The 16968-nt window shown below is 42.7% G+C and overlaps 1 protein-coding gene across 5 annotated transcripts; it reads left to right on the plus strand.

Moving 5' to 3' along the window:
- The first annotated feature begins 1774 nt into the window (after positions 1–1774).
- Positions 1775–16573, plus strand: LOC118560490 (neoverrucotoxin subunit alpha-like). Of its 5 annotated transcripts, none has more exons than XM_036131443.1 (5): positions 1775–1899; positions 4150–4207; positions 10737–10836; positions 13922–15400; positions 15572–16573. In XM_036131443.1, exons 3-5 carry the CDS (start codon positions 10746–10748, stop codon positions 16114–16116), a joined length of 2115 nt encoding a protein of 704 aa, XP_035987336.1. In that variant the 5' UTR covers positions 1775–1899; positions 4150–4207; positions 10737–10745; the 3' UTR covers positions 16117–16573. The 5 variants fall into 5 exon arrangements, 4 of the variants coding, with proteins under 4 accessions (XP_035987336.1, XP_035987338.1, XP_035987339.1 ...); XM_036131445.1 differs by having other exon boundaries at positions 10737–10779; XM_036131446.1 differs by having other exon boundaries at positions 1879–1899; positions 4150–4213.
- Positions 16574–16968: the final 395 nt, after the last annotated feature.

Below are 16968 nucleotides of genomic sequence, written 5' to 3' on the forward strand. Positions count from 1 at the left end.
AGCTTCACCTTCCAAAGTCCAGATATGAGGACAAAGCTGAGTGTTTGCTGAACACCAACAGGTCCGGTTCTGGATGGGATGGTGAGAAGAACATGATGGAGATGCAGCCAAAGAACCAGAACCACTCCTTGAATGGGAGAATCAATCTGGACCTTTCTAACGTCTTCAGTGTTCAATGAATCATTTTAATGTTCATTATTCTGATGAGGAGATGTTTGTTTTCCTAAACTTTGATTTGGACCCTGAACAGAACCGGTCCATTAATAAGTGTATAGAGTTGGAACCTTTCCAAGGAGTCAAAGAAAGGAAAAGTCCTGGTCCAGATGGGACCTGAGGAAATGTGTGGAAAATGGTTCTTTGTAGCTAGCAGACATTTTTAGTTGGACCTTTCAGTCGGCTTTGCAGCAGAACCTGGTCCAGTTCTGAAGAAGAAGAAATCTTTATTTGAAGTTACAATTTTACATTACAATAAAATTTGTCTTCTGCATTTAACCATCCCTTAGGGAGCAGCGGGCAGCTTTTCCAGAACCCAGGGAACAATTGGGGGTTAAGGGTATTGCTCAGGTTAGCTCCAGGTTCTAGCAGCCTTATCAGAACCAAGAGTTCTGCTCTAATTACTGGGCCACCACTCCCCCTTAGTAATTGTTCCCTGAGCTAAGATCTAAAGCTCAGAGACACTCGCTGTCTTCAGTCCAGAACCTCTCACCTCTCTGGTTCTGAAGGCATTAGAAAAGCTGCTGAAGGAGGACCTGATGGAACCGGGTCAGGACAGTTTGGACCTCCTGCAGTTTGCTTCCAGGACGGGTCGAGGACTGGATGGTGAGACAGGGACACTTTGAAAGCTGCTCTGAAACATCTGGAGGAAGCAGAGGACCTTGTTGGTTCCCTTTTTATGGACTTCTCTTCTGCTTTTAATCCCATCCAGCTCCACATTTTAGCAGACAGCTTCCAGAACCTCTAGAACTTGGACTCTGTTCTGATCTGGTGGCTGATGGACTTTTTAACTCTGAGACTTTTTAACAGTGGTTTCTCCTCTGTTCTTTGTTTTCTACACTAATGATGGTCAAAGCCATGGCAGAGGCTGCTACATTATTGGACCTGCAGGAGGTTCTGTCCTTGTGTCCGTTCCCAGCAGTGATCCATCAGAACCGGGTCTCCTGGTGGAGGAAGGTGTCAGATGGAGCAGTTCCTCCTTTTTAAACATCAATGTGGTGAAAACTAAAGAGCTGTGAGTGATGTGAGGAAGAAGCCGACTGTCCTCCTCTGTTTTCAGGAAGAATGCGTCTGTTGAAGGAGTGAAGCTGGAGAAACACCTCTGGACCCAGACGGACAGAACCTCTGAAGCCCACATTGGTGCTGTGTGCAGAAAGCAGCGTGCACACAAAGCATCAAGCAGAAGCTGCAGCACTCTGACTGGGAGCTGCCTTGTTTTAATGTGGACCTGATCTGAATGAATCTGCTGGAAGGTTTTCTCTGAGCTGCCGGCACGGCTCACTTCCTGTTAAACACCAGAACCAGCTGCAGGCTGAAGATGTGCAGCTAAACTACTGGATCATTCAGGACGCAGCTACACACTGCCACCATGGAGAAGCAGCCGCTTCCAGCAGCTCTCAGCGTTCTGCAGGAGAACCAGCAGATGAAGCTGGTGTTTAGTGACTGTTGTTTTCTGTCCTGATGTCTTCCTGGCAGCTGCAAACCAAACTGCTCCTTGAAGAGAAGAAAGAAACTTTGAACCTTGAAGCTTCCAGGAACTCCACCGCTGCTCCTGCTGCTGCCCCGCCCTCCTACCTGTCCCACCTCCATCACAGCTGAAGCTCCGCCTCCTTCCAGGTAGCAGCTCACCTGTGTCTCAGTGGTTCACATCTTGTTCTTCAGCACTTTGGACCGTCTGAACAAACTGTAAGTTTGCTTTGTTTCCTACCAGAACTTTGTCTTGAGGAACTTTCCTCTTTGTTTCTGCTCTCTGATGTCTGGAGAACATGTTCACTTCTGATTTCAGCACAAAGTTTCATCTCTGCTGTCTGAAGACTAATCTACAGGATTATTAGATTATTGATGAACTGGAACCAAACAACATGATGAACAGCTGATGTTCAGATGTGATGTTTAGATGAGCAGAACTCTGTCGACCCAATCAGAGCTTCACGGCTCCAGATGATCCCTCTAAAATCTAAATATCTGGGAGCTTAAAGACAGGAACGTCCTTCATGTTGAGTTAAAACCACCTTTTAACCTCCAACCAGAAACTCTGGACTCTGAGAAAAACATGTGATCTAAAGGTTCTGCTGCGGTTCTGCTAAAGTTACAAAGGTCCACTTGAAACCTGAACCGTCTCTTTAGAGGTTCTGCAGCTCCTTAAACTTTGTGGATCGTCTTAAAATGTGTTTCTGTCCCTTTAAGAATGATGGTTGATTTGATAGATTCAGAGTGACTGAAGCAGAACTTCTGAGGTTCTGGTTCTGATATTTCTCCAGCCTGTTGTTTATGGCAGCTGTAAAATATCTGCTGTTCAGAGAGCAGATTGAAGAACAGCTGAAGACCTGAAGGTGGGTCCAATCAGACCAGGAAATGTTAACAGCTTTAAAGTTTTCATCATCAATGTTTTAGATTTGAATTCATTAAAAATCAGACGATCCAAAAGTTTAACATTAATCTAACAAATCTATCAATAAAACAATAATATTTGCAGTAATCAGACTTAAAGGTTGATTTGCTGCTAAAAGTGATCAGTCTGTTGTTCCACAGTGTTTGACCCATGAGGGACAATTATTAGTTAGTATTTTATTTCCTAAATGAAGAGTCTGAGGAGTTTAAGAACTTGTTGGGAACATTGTTTTCCTTAAATTCATGTTTCAAACTAAAGTTTCATTAAACAAAGATCTTTGTTCATGAAACCACAGAGAATCTGGAGCTCAAACTGGTTCTGATCCAGTTAATATTAATGGTTCTGGTCCAGTTTCAGGTCCAAGGCTCTGATGTCCACCTTCTTAAACTCTGTCACCAGCTGGGATCTTCTGATGCTTTGATTTCTGCATAAAAACTAAAAGAAGTGAGTTTGCTTTTTAATGCTGTTAGTGACACAGGAAGGGATCATGGAGAAATGGACCTGGAGAGGCCTGCTGCTTCACACTGAACTACCCGACCAGATCTAGTGGGTCGGTTCTGAAGCAGAGGCTGAGGCATGGTCTCATATCTGCTCTACAGCTCAACATGTTCTGGTCCTCCTTCTAGCAGAACTCTGAGAACCTGTTGATCCAAAGTTCTGAACTTCAGCTCCAGCTGATGAAGCAGAGGAGTCTGAGCTGGTGTCAACAGGAAGTAGTTCCCTTTTCTTGGTGCTGAGAGATCTTCCTGATGCTTTGGACCCAACGGTACCAGTCATGTGGACCATGGAGCTGCTGTTTATTAACACAGAAGCATCATCAGCTTTGGGACTGAGTTTAATCTGCTGTTAGAAAAACTGTGATATTACTGAGTTCTGATCATTTTAATGAGCAGAGAGAGAAACTGTGGCTAAAATCAGTGATTCTGGAGGAACCGGGTCTCCTGGCTGAATGTTGCAGCTTATTTTAAACCCAGAAGTCCTTCCAGGAGTCCGGGATGCTGCTCTAGAACTATCTGGATAAAACATCCTGATTAAATTACTAAAGTTTGGACCAGAACCCAAGAAATGAAGCAGTTCATCTAGAAGTGAACGTTGACCAGTGATGAATGGCTGAATGTAGAAATGAGTGAAGAGCAGCAGAGCATCAGAACCAGTTAGTTCACTGTACTGGATCAGAGCTACTAGAACCTGCTGTGGTTCTGGATGTTTGGACCTTTAACAAAGGCTGACAGAAGTCCATCTACCATCTGTGGTAAACCCTGATTTAGTCTGTTTTCATCCTCATGTGCAGCTAGTTTCTAGTCTGAACATCAGAGACAGATCCAGGTCCAATAATCTGGTTCCACTTTATCTCTGTTGGACTTTGGGATTAAAAGCTGCTGACGCCTCAGAACAGAGTTCAGTGAAATAAACCATTTACTGCTCTTCCTATCTGATCCACTCTGGTTATTGTGACCTTTGACCTTTTATGGTCCTGCTTCAGGTGCCTCACTTTTTGCCTCCATTGTTTCAACCTCATGTTGTTTTTCTCCTGCTGCTCACAGGTCCAATAAAGCCCGGACTTCACTGTGGCTCCACTTCTCTGGCTCTGGCTCCATTTTGGTAAATGTGAACAAATCTTCTTCTTCAGCACCAGCAGCTGATGTTTACAGTGTGAATGTATTTTATATGGAGGGTGTGCCGGGTCAGAGTCCATCTGGTTCCAACAACCAATCAGTTTGCAGCTGACTCAACAGATTACAGCTCCTTAAGCCGGGCATACACCGTACGAGTTTTTGCCCTTTTCGGGCCGATTCTTCAGTCGTGCGAGCATTTTTTGAATCATGCCGAATTTCAGCTTGATTGTGCATCCGGCGTCGTGACAGACTGAACAAACACTCCAGCATCAGACACTCTTCCTTGTGTCCCTGCGCTTGCATACACAAACTTGTAGTTTGTGTCAACAACTGCCATAAGTAGGATGGAAAACCTAGACTTATAGTTGTAAAACATGCTTCCACTATTGCCAGGGGGTTGAATGAATACGTGTTTCCCATCTATTGCTCCTAAGCAGTGTGGAAACTTCACAATGGCTGTCCACTCAGAGTCAATTGATGGTGTCTGTGGAACACAAAATATGATGTATGAAATAAATAGTTTCTGAAAACATGTTTTAAGTCTTAAACACAGTTTTTATAACACATTTCACAAAGACTGGAGAAATAAATTAAGGACTTTTGGTTAACTTGTGGAACATATTTGAAAATTTTCAGTAAACCGTTAAACAGTATAAAAATAGCTGTAACAGAAATTTACCTTCAAGTAAACATCACGCAACACTGCAGCGAGGGCTGTGCAGGTTTCCATCACTATTCTACTCATGGTTGTGCTTCCAATCCTGTGTTGAAAACCTAATGACTTGAAGGTACCACCTGTCAAAATAAAGAAAGTGGTTTAAACAGACAGGAGGTCACTAAAATCCTTAAAAAAGTTTGATGTGGACTTAGGAGGCCTGTACACATTCAGAAACATAGTTCGTACCGGGCCCTTTACCTGGAGAGCCAAATGTTCAAAAGAGTCGAATTTTCCCAAAAACACCTTTTTACACTTTAGTGAGTCATTAAACAATGTTGCTACTCCTCCACCTTTCCTTTGCTGTCTGCTCTCACAAAGAAAATTGTAGTTTGGAGGAGTCGACTCCATCAGTATAGCTGCTTCACTAAATTCATGCAGCCATGCTGATGCTGGGAACTGTCATGTCTGATAAACGTGTGGCCAGGGCCCAATCTGTATCACAGTGAAGTAATTTGGAGTTCCTCAGTACCAGAGTGTTCTGTGATACGTGGAGGAGGAGGATCTGAGGCTCTGAGGCCTTTGGAGAATCCTGGTTTAAACACACAGCATTTCTGTAACAAGATAAACACCTCTGTGTTTTTCTTGTTACAGAAATGTTTAATCCCCCTTACAGAACCATTGCATAATATCAGGGTCCTTGGCCCCGTGGCATGTCTTTTCTCTGATGTCTTAGAACGAAAATCGTTGACATACCTCTGATTTTTGTCCTCCTGGGTCACATTTTGGAGCGGAGCGAATCTGTTTAGTAACGGAGTTCCAGCATTTCCAGCAGGTTTACTCCTATCATTTGTTGTGGGAACAGCCCGCTGTTGTTTCCCTTGTCTTGGGACATCTCTCTGTAGTCTCTGCCAGTTTTCTTTGTCTAGGTGTGGGGTTCGTTGATCCTTTGGTCTTGCACCCAGAGTGGCCCAGGGATTCTCATTTTCCTCAGGGAACTGTTTGTTCGCTGAGTCGCTGGGCTGGTGGTCACCGCTCGGAATCACAGGCAGGGTTGTTTCATTTCCATGCGCGGCGTTTACATCATAATTCACTTCAAGTCGACAGATTTTCAGTTCCATAACAACTATCTTCTTTAAAAGCTTGTCAAAGTCCATTGTGGTGAAGGAAGGCATCTTTTCAAAATCAAAATCAAAAAATAAGTAAAATAAAATAACTAAATCCAACTTTCTGTGGTTTAGGTTAAGAGATAAAAAGGAGATAAAAAGTAAAAGGCAGGAAAATGCAAGCAAGCAGGGAGCAGAGAAAAAAGCGTCCAAACAGGCAGAGAGGCGGAGATTAAAGATTAAAGTAGTAGCCACGTTTGCTCAGCCATGTCTTTGTCCAAATACGTCGTCGCCTTTTCTTTTTAGGGCTTTCAGCACACAAAATTGCCATCGACAATTCCGTCGTTTTCGTCGTCTTCGTGTGAGAGGAATGTGAATGAACGAGAGAGGAGAGCGCGTGAGAGTGAAAGTACCTTTTTTTCATAGATTTTGGCTTTCTTCAGTGTTTCACAGGGTGTGCTTTTTATATTATTGGTTTATTTGTTTTTTGGAATTACTTGGTTTGAGTGTTCACAGGTTTGGTTTGGGGCGTGGCCGTCAGGCCTACCTAGGTGGCTAGCAGCTGCTAGCACCATGGTGGTGGGTGTGGGAGGTTTCTCCACGCTGACACGGAGAAATGGCATCAAGGTGGGTGCTGGCTCTCCGTGCAGTGTGGAGGAAGTTTGTTTGGCAGTAGGGGAGGTAATAGACCAGTTCATGCGTGACGTCAGCACTACATCCGGGTCCCGCGGGTAGGCAAAAAGCAGGACTGTTCACTACATCTACTACATGACAAAACGGGTGAATTAGAGCGTACTTTTAGTTAGTTTATTTTTGGAATCTAAACCATGCCTATGACTTGTTGTGCTCCCGGTTGCATAGAGAGGCATTCCAAATCGTCCGATGTACGTTTCTGTCGTTTACCGAAAAAAGAAGAAAGAAGAAAGAAATGGATATGTTCAATGAAAAGAGCACAGGCAGACACTCCCAATGGACTGGGGGAGCCATCATACCACGGCAGAATTTGCAGTCTACACTTCATCTCCAGTAAATACAACCTAATTTTGCACTGGTCATTGTTCTACTACTTAAATAGCGGCGGAGGGGAGGTGGCGATCGCTAGACGAGGCCGCAGCAGCAGCACGCCGCATCATTTTAGTTTTCTTGGTGCAATCAGTGTGCAATAATGTTCACTCGACAGCGGCTGCATTACGCCCCTGTTTACGCGCGCTAGTACGTCTGTGTTTACGCTGCAATGTCGCTGACACCCCTACCCATTTTAATTAGACAAAAACACCAAAATAATCCGTAGTGAACAATGTTTTTTTTAACCTACCGGGCGGGTCTTCCTCTCTGCTGAGGCGCGGTCTGTGTCCGACGCTGTTTTCTGCTGTTAAACAAACATGTCTGAACATCCATCCATCCATTTTCTGACCCGCTTAATCCCTCATGGCGTCGCGGGCGTTTGCTGGAGCCTTCTTCCTGATATAAAATAATTGCAGCCGTCCAGTGGTTTCAGGGGCTTCCATGCACTCTCGTCTGTACTGGCCTGCGTGTTTATAATTCAGCTGTATGTTGCGGTACGGATCCCTTGGCCAGCATTTCACAGACTCGCTCCGTCCCTTCAGGCTTTTGCTGTGTGGATCTGGCAATCTGATACCATCAACCATCAACTTACTCTTGAAACGATCTTGTGATACGTTATCTAAAGAAGAAAAATACGTGGAGAACTCGTCAGTTTCTCTGTTTGTGTCCGCCACTGTGTTCGCCTTTTGCCTACCAGTCCGGCGCGCATGCGCAAAAAACCCGCATCAAAACAATAACAACGAACTGGTCTATTGGACATAGGTCCATCAAGTCTGCAGCCCGCATGAATGGGGCTGTGGCATTGTTTGTGGAAAAGTGGAGAACGCTCAACAGTTGGTCGAGGCCAGGATTTCTGTTGGTGGGTTATTTTTACAGGTGTCACCACTCATGTTGCAAGCAACCAAAATCATGCTGTCCAACATGCCACCTTTTATCACGGATGAGTTTTTGGTTAGGGAGTTGTCCAGACATGGGAAGGTGGTGTCCCCTGTGAAAAAATGCTTTCTGGATGTAAGTCACCACTGTTAAAGCATGTTGTCTCCCACAGGAGACAACTTTACATGATCCTCAAGAGAAATGAGGAATTTAATGTAAGGTTCAATGTAAAAATCGATGATTTTGAATATATCTTGTTTGCCACCTCATCAAATTTAAAATGTTTTGGAGGTGGACAAGAGGGGCATATTATTAGAATGTGCCCAAACAAGGCTGGACCAGCTCCGCCTCAGCCAGCGGAGCAAGGCCCTGCTGATGTTCAGCCAGAAACTGGGAGCGCCCACCGCTGATGGAGAAGAACCTGCTGCGGTGGCAGGAGATTCTGCCACTGCTGAAGGTGAGGGTTGTGTGAACACCAATGAGGGTTATATGGTGTGTGGTATTGGTAAACTGTTTTATGCCTCAGCCAGATATTATGTCAGGAAACAGGAGGAATCAGGCTTCACTGATCAAGAGATTTTGAGACTGAAAAAGATAATGGTTAAAGTGAGAAAGCAACTTTAACTTAATGGCACGCACTAACATTGTGTTATTATTATTATATTGTATAGCCTTTGAGTGTGTTGCCTTAATTTTTTTCACCCACAATGGACACTTTTAAAATAGCATCCCTCAATCTCAATCGGGCTAGAGAGGCTTTAAAACGTCAAATGGTCTACCAGACACTTAACCATAAAAACAATAAATGTTTTGTATATATTGGAAGCTCACAGTGATAATTCAAATGTGACGGAATGGAAAAAGGAATGGAAGGGGGAAGTCATTTTAATAATGCAGAGCCGCATGTAGCAGCTCAGCACGCCCTGCGGCAGCTGGTCTCATCACATGGCCTGGTGGACGTATCGAGGAGGATGCACCCAGGCTCCAGGCCTTATTAGAAACATTTTACCTTAACTCAGATTTAACTTATGACCAAGGTTTTAAGGAGATTCTGAGTTATTTTTGGACTGGTTTTAGACAACAGAAGAGTGATTTTACTTATCTGCAACAGTGGTGGGACTACGGCAAAGATAAAATTCAGATAAAATTGCTGTGTCAGCAGCACACTGTTAATGTTACTCGTGACCTCATCGGATCTATAAAGGATCTGGAGATGAACATTGTGGAATTAGAGCGATTGTGTGACTCCACTGGAAACAGGGAGCATTTTGAAGCTCTCAAATCTAAAAGGCTAGTCTTAGCAGACCTGCTGGACACAAGAGTTCAATGCGTGTTGGTTAGGTCTCGGATGCAGAACATCGCAGAGATGGATACGTCATCCAGCTTTTTCTTTAACTTGGAGAAGAAGTGCAGGCAGCGGAAGTTGATCCATTCTCTGCTGTCGGACACAGGGCAGCAATTGAGTGAGCCGGGTCAGATCAGGGAGAGGGCTGTGGGGTTTTACTCTTCATTGTTCAAGAGCGAATATTTAACGAGAGCCGGTTTGCTCCTGACGTCCTGCCGCAGGGCAGTCATCACTCTCCTGCCAAAAAAAGGGAACTTGCAGGAGATGAAGAACTGGCGCCCTGTGTCCCTTCTGTGCACCAATTATAAATTTCTCTCCAAGGCCCTGGCAGCCAGGATGAGAGGAGCAATGGAGCAGATCATCCACCAAGACCAAGGCTGTCTGGGTCTGCAGACAGCCTTGGTCTCACTTGACCAAGAAAAGGCATTTTTTTATCAGAGCGTTTTCAAGTCATGTGCTCTTTTTACATTACACAGATCCAAAACGTACAATTCTCTGCATTGGCTTTTAGAAGAACCTCTGGTGTACGAAGCGAGACAAGACGTATGTGACGGTACTTTGCCGGGTCTGTCAGAGACGTTGTGCAGGTCCGGCACAGCGACTGTGAGAAGGCTGGTGGAAGCAGCTGGACCGGATTTGAGCAACATCCAGGCATTGGATTCACTGCTGGAGGTCCAGTCCGACAGGCTGATACGGCGCTTCCTCGATCGGGTGAAGGAGAGGATTACAGCCAAAGAAAGACATCTGCTGCAGCTGCATTCCACTGGACAATGTGAGCCTGACCCGACAGACCCGTTTCCAGACGTTCAACTGGACCCTGATTTCACAGGGACACCATCTTGATGCTGTGGTTCTGTGGAAGTGCAACGTTAAAGCCAGGATTAGGCTGGACTTTCACTTCCACAGAGCCACACAAAACATGGATGATTTTATGCAGTTGTGGGGTTTTAATAAGATTTTATGCAACATGTCTAAATAAGGAGAACTCCAATTTAACAAGCTCCTTATTTAAGTATTTTATATAAATGACACTTGGTTTTAACTAAATTTTTTTTATGTTTTTGATGTTCTGTAAATAAAGTTTTGTTAAAAGTAAAAAAAAAGTCTTCTTCTATCTACCTTTGGCTCAGACGTACAGTGTGAGCACTCAGGTCGCATCCGAGCGTCGGGCTGTACAGTGTGAGAACACAGATCGTGAGCTGTGAACTTTTAAACCCCGTGGTTCCGTCGTGCAGTTTAAGATGTATATAAGTACGGCGACTGAAAAACTCGTACAGTGTATGCCCGTCTTTAGGTGACCAATTAACCTTCACCAGGTAATGAAATCCCTACTAAGGGGCTATGCTTAAGTCCAGAGATAAAACTGTTGTACTGATTTTAGTTTTTTTCTGTTTTTGCTTGCTTTTTCTATTCAGTTTTATTTTTGTGCATTTATTAATTTACACTCACTGTCTTTCTCCTTTCCCAGGTTGAAGACATGTCCTCAGATCAAGTGCAGGTGTCTGCTTTGGGTCAGCCTTTCTCTTTAGGCATGCTGTATAATGCTTACAAAGACCAGCTGATCACAGGTAACGTGACACATTTCAGCTTCAAACAGATCAAGCCAGAAAAGTATTTGGACATGTGAGCCTACGTATCCATTCTGGAAAGTTTAATTTATCCAAGGCTCAGTTAAAACATAATGAGGTGTACAGGGAACTGGCTGTTTTACTTTTGGAGATGCCACAAAAGTCGATGGCTTGAAACTCAGTCTTTCAGTCTGGATCCAAAGACCTTCGAGCACGGATTGCTACCGGTGCAGCACATTGCTCCCTAACTGCTGGGTCAAATGTAGAGAGAACATTCCCCTTGGTGGAACTATGAAAATTAATATTTATCAATACAAATAGCTACAGTGTCTGAAACAAATATTAACCTATCTCCACGAATTTAACTTAGTTGTAATTAAATTTAGAACATTTCTGAAGAACCAAAAGGTTCTGTGGATCAGTTGGGCTCTGCATGTGTCTGGTTTGAAAGTAGGACCTTGAAGAGCTTCAAAAACATAACTACGTTCTGTTTCTATTTGCACTATAATCCTGAAAATGGAATATTGCTGTTTGCTTAAAGCAGGTTCCAATGTTCATTCTGTGAGGTTAAAACATGTCACAGATGATCGTGTTGCACAAAAGCATCAGGCCAATGATGACACCTTTAAAATAAGTTGGCACATAAGATTCTGAAGGACAAACACATGCAGGTGATTGTGTTCAAAAGTGAAGTATGTGGACACAACTGTTTTACAACGCTAGAGGTTTTAACACTGTATGATATAGGACACATTTTCCTTTGTTTTCATGTAAATTTTATATGTGAAGGACGGAGACTGGAGATGTAAAATGATTTTTCTTGTTGCCAAAACATATCTCAGCATTTATTTCCCCAATCATTCCTATGGCAGATTTGGCTGCAGTTCTTAGGGTATAACATTACCATGGTACATCAGAGTCACACCAGAAGTAATAGCACAGAACCCCACATTTTAATATATGCATTATGGGGGTGCATGCTTCCGTTTGGGCCACATGCATTTTTATTGATGGCTATAAGTGAAAAGTAAATCGAACACTGTAAAATTTCTAAAGAAATTTAGAAGTGGTCTGCCACTAGGTGCATTTTGTTGGAGCAGAGCTAAAGCTTCTGTAATTCAGTCAGGAACAGCTTTTGTCATGTTTGAGGGTAAAACCCTGAAGAGCTAAAATGCATTAGTAGAGCACGTGTGTGTAATAGGTTCATGAAAATGACTTAAAAGTGTCCTTGTGTATCTAAACAACTATCTGGGGTTCATATGGTAATGTTAAAATGGGATGGAGTTATGCTACAAAAATCCAATCCATGCATTTGTTACTTCAAGGCTGGACTATTGTAATTCTTTACTATCAGGAAGTCCACAAAATGCATTTCAAAGTCTTCAGCTAATCCAAAATGCTGCAGCAAGAGTTCTGATGAAAATTAACCAGAGGGATCATATTTCTCCAATTTTAGCTTCCCTTCATCATAAAGCCCTTAATAATCAAGCTCCATCATATATCAGAGCTCTGATTACTCCGTATGTTCCTAACAGAGCACTTCGCTCTCAGACTGCAGGTCTGCTGGTGGTTCCTAGAGTCTCTAAAAGTAGAATGGGAGGCAGATCCTTTAGCTATCAGGCTCCTCTCCTGTGGAACCAACTCCCAGTTTTGGTCCGTGAGGCAGACACCCCGTCTACTTTTAAGACTAGACTTAAAACTTTCCTTTTTGACAAAGCTTCTAGTTAGAGTGGCTCATGTTACCCTGAGCTATCTCTATAGTTATGCAGCTATAGGCTTAGGCTGCTGGAAGACAGCCTTAGGATGACATTATGTGAGTTGCTGCTATATGAATAATTTGAATTGACATAAAATTAATAAAATGAGCAGTTTAGAGATCTGCACGGAGAGTTTTTTAGGTGCAGAGAAGCAAATCCAATATTAAAGAAACCTATTATTCACAATTCTAAAATGAACTCCTGTAATATAGCCTTGCACAATATTGGTACAGTCTAGTTACCCTATACCAGGGGTCGGCAACCTTTACCACTCAAAGAGCCATTTGGACCCGTTTCACACAGTAAAGAAAACACTGGGAGCCATAAAACCCTTTTGAAAATTTAAATTAAATCACACAGCATATAACAAATTTTTTTGCGACAGAATGGACCCGGAGCAGAACCAACGCATGTTTGCCTTTTTGTTTTGTTTTTTTTCGTACGAAGTACAAAACTTTTACTGTTGTTTTATGGAAATCATCGACTCTGCTAATGTCAGAGTTTTTATTTTGAATAAAGCTTGGTGCAAGTAAACGCACGTCATGGTTGGATTATTTGATTTTCATCCCATATAAACGGTACTTTCAGAATACTTTTCTTTTAATCCGAACACATTTTTACCACATCCAGGAAAGTTATGCACGTAAACGAGCTCCTGTCATTAACCAGCTAACAAGCTAACAGCTATCAGACGTTCAGGCGGCACCTGAAGCTCGACTTCAGCCGTGCAGGACTCCGCTCACAGCCTTGAGCCAAGCGCTGTTCGCTTTTCCTCACTTTGAAAATGAACAAACGTCAGATATAGAAATGACTCTTACCCTGCTGTTTAGCTCTCTTCACCCTCATCAATGACTCCGTGTTATTTTAGGTCCTGTGTCACCGTGGTCCCCTTGTCATTTGTAGAATTTACTACAAAAAAACAGCATCTGAAAATGCTGCCTTCTCTGTGCTCACTGTGTTTATTTCGCTCTGCAGCCACTCAGCAAGTATTATTTCTTCTTCTTGAGTTTATTGGCAGTTGGCAAACATCTTTTCAGTGCGCATTACTGCCACCAACTGGTGAGGAGTGTTCGTCAGCCAGCATTGACGACTGCCTGCATGAGGTACACAGCTCCGCAACATAACTGTTTTCAACAGCTGAGCCGCATCAGATGCACGAAAGAGCCGCATGCGGCTCCGGAGCCGCGGGTTGCCGACCCCTGCCCTATACCCAACGCATAGTGCAGTCCAATGGACATTTATTGAGTGTCTGCCTCCAACTTGAATGGTATACATTAGAATGTTTTCATGGTAACTTTGAGTGAATATTATTATTATTTTTTTTAAAGGTTTCACTCTGTGGGACAGAGAAACTATCAACAAGCACAACATCAGACAGACTCAGAGAAGCAGTTCCTGTGAAATTAGTGTCTCTGACTCCTTTGAATCCAAGTCTTCTCTGCTGGATCTGAATGCATCTGTCAAAGCCAGTTTTTTGGGTGGTCTGGTTGAGGTTGAAGGATCTGCAGCTTATCTCAATGACAAGAAGCAATTCAAGAACCAGAGCAGAATCATCTTTCAATACAAAGCCACAACTGAATACAAAGGGCTGTCTCTGTCTTCTCTAAAAGTTGAGGACTCTCGGGTTAGGGATTATACAGCAAAAATCAGTGCAACACATGTAGTCACAGGCATCCTTTATGGGGCAAATGCTTTCTTTGTGTTTGACAGTGAGAAGTTAGATTCAAACAGTGTTCAGACCATTGAGGGCACCATGCATGCTGTGATCAAGAAAATTCCATTATTGGATGTTGAGGGCAAAGCACAATTACAGCTGAGTGAAGAAGAAAAAGATGCATCCAGTAAATTCACCTGTAAATTTTATGGTGATTTTATTCTTGACAAGAACCCTGTGACACTTGAAGATGCAGTGAAGACCTACGCCAAGCTTCCAGATCTTTGTAAAAACGGAGAACATGCAGTTCCTCTTAAAGTCTGGCTGACTCCTCTGAAGGACCTTGAGCCAACAGCAGCTGAGCTGAAGGAACAGATTTCCTTTGGTTTACTCAGAAAGGCTAGAATTTATTTGGAAAGTATCAGAGAAATAGAAATGAGATGCAGTGAGGCTCAGCAAGAGAAAGAAGTAATGATTTTTCCACAGATTCATAGAAAGTTGATTATTTTTGAAGATCTGTGTAAAGACAACATAGAAATGCTCAGACAAACAATGCAGGAGAAGATTCCTCTCATTCGTGAAGGTAAAGAAGATGAAACATCTTTGGAAAACCTCCTTGATCAGCAAGAGAATTCTCTGTTTAGTCCCAAAAGTTTACATAATTGGTTAGATAATGCAGAGAGAGAAATTAATGTCATTAGGTCTTGTGTGGGGATTATGGAGGGAATCCAGATTGGCTCAGATAAGAACAACCTGGACAAAAAGGTTCTAGCTCCAGGCGTAGATGATGTCTTCTGCTTTGTTTTTACCTCTGTGAAAACTGATGACCCCTTCCTGGACCAGATGATCAACTATCTCAGTAAAGATAAGACAGAACCTCAACCCTCCGTGCCTCCATCCACTAGAGACCAGTGGTTCTTCTCAGATGAAGTTGTAACCAACATGAGGAAAAAGGTCAATGAGTTCAGTTCAGCTTCCAAACGACTGAAAGGCAGCAGCAGATTTTGTTTCGTTGTAGCAGCTCTTCCGAATGCAAAATTCAACGGAGCCACCATCTACCAGTATAGAGACGGGCTTCTGAAAACTGAAGACTTCTCACGGCCTGAAGTTCCTAATGTGACAGCTCAGTTGGACCGAAGAGATCTTGCATGGTGTAAGGCCATTTTCTATTCAAGAGTGTAGCTATCTGTAAAAAGGTTATTCATAAAAAAGATTGTTTAAATTAGTTTTACATGCATATTAGACAAGAAATAGTGTACTTCTGCTGATTAACATGAACAAATGTGAAAAGGAGTAACAGATTATCTCTTTTTCTATCAACCAGACTACTGCAATCTGACCTTGGATCCAGACACATGCAACAACTGGCTTGTACTATCTGATGAAAACACTAAGGCAACTTGTGGAACCTTACAGCAGCAGTATGACGAAAACCCCTGGAGATTTAAAGACTGTAATCAGGTTCTGTGCCAGCAGGGGCTGACAGGATGCTGTTACTTTGAGGTTGAGTTGGGCTTTACACATCCTGAATCGGTTGGGGTAGCTCTTGCATACTATGGCATGCCAAGGAGTGAAAAGAATACTCAGGATCCCTTTGGAAAGAACATGGAATCCTGGTCTTTTGGTGTTTTCCACGATATCGTTGAGTCACGCTATGATAATAAGCAATGGAGCCAACCTCTTCCTGCTGATGGATGCAGCAGAGTTGGTGTGTATCTGGATTGGTCCGGTGGCTCTTTGTCATTTTACAATGTTGTCTCAAACCAACTGATTCACCTGTACACCTACAACGCCAAATTCACAAAGCCACTTTACCCAGGTCTATATGCCTGGGGTTCACCCAACTTTGCTTCCTTCATACATATTTAGAGATAAACAACAGGGCCAATAATATAGGATTCAGGCAGATGTGGCGTACAAGCAGTTAGCAACTGATTTAACTAAAGAAGACATTTTAAATTTAAGTAGTTCCCAAAACTAGCAAAGGGAAATTCATGGACTAAAAAATAATGATAGAAATATTTTGCATACAAAATGGTTTTCATGGGTGCATTTCATTCACTTCATTTAGAAAATAATTTGCTTAGAAAGTAAAAGAAAATAAAACAAGATTTACTTAGAAGATAGGGAACCGTGTACACCACTCTGTGATAAAGTTTTTACTAAGGTTTACAGTAAATGTTACACCTTGGTTGTATGATGGCATCTTAACTTCTTATCCATCTGGCTATTTAGATGGTTTCTGTTCCATACAGCAGAAGCAAAGTCTGAGTTCTAGATGGACAACTTTGTTAAAGTTGGATGAAACTGATAGAACACTTTAGCCATGTTCAGGACATCAAATATATATCACAGCGTTGATTAGGCGCCTGCCTTGCATGTGCAATGAGGAGGCAGTGCTGTGCGAAGATTAAAGATTAAAGTACCTCTGATAATGTTTAAGTGACTGAGTAACTGTAGATTTGCCACATTTAACATGGCGGACGCTCTGACGCATCGCAGCATAGGCAGAATCCGCCCAACGACGCGTCTACGTATATGATGTCTATGGTCACCACAGGAACAACACCTTATAAGGAATAATTCAATTCAATTCAATTTTATTTATATAGCGCCAATTCATGAAACATGTCATCCCAAGGAACTTTACAAAGTCAAAATCAATCATATTATACAGATTGGTCAAAAATGTCCTATATAAAGGGAACCAGTTGATTGCTT

Source organism: Fundulus heteroclitus, unplaced genomic scaffold, assembly GCF_011125445.2.
Source record: "Fundulus heteroclitus isolate FHET01 unplaced genomic scaffold, MU-UCD_Fhet_4.1 scaffold_43, whole genome shotgun sequence".
NCBI lineage: Eukaryota > Metazoa > Chordata > Actinopteri > Cyprinodontiformes > Fundulidae > Fundulus > Fundulus heteroclitus.

Bases quoted from the DNA above. Each gene is read 5' to 3' on its own strand.
- LOC118560490 (XM_036131443.1), top strand. From the start codon at position 10,746: ATGTCCTCAGATCAAGTGCAGGTGTCTGCTTTGGGTCAGCCTTTCTCT. The intron at 10,837-13,921 runs GTAACGTGACAC...TTTTTTTTAAAG, and splicing joins CAAAGACCAGCTGATCACAG to GTTTCACTCTGTGGGACAGA. The intron at 15,401-15,571 runs GTAAGGCCATTT...TCTATCAACCAG, and splicing joins CCGAAGAGATCTTGCATGGT to ACTACTGCAATCTGACCTTG.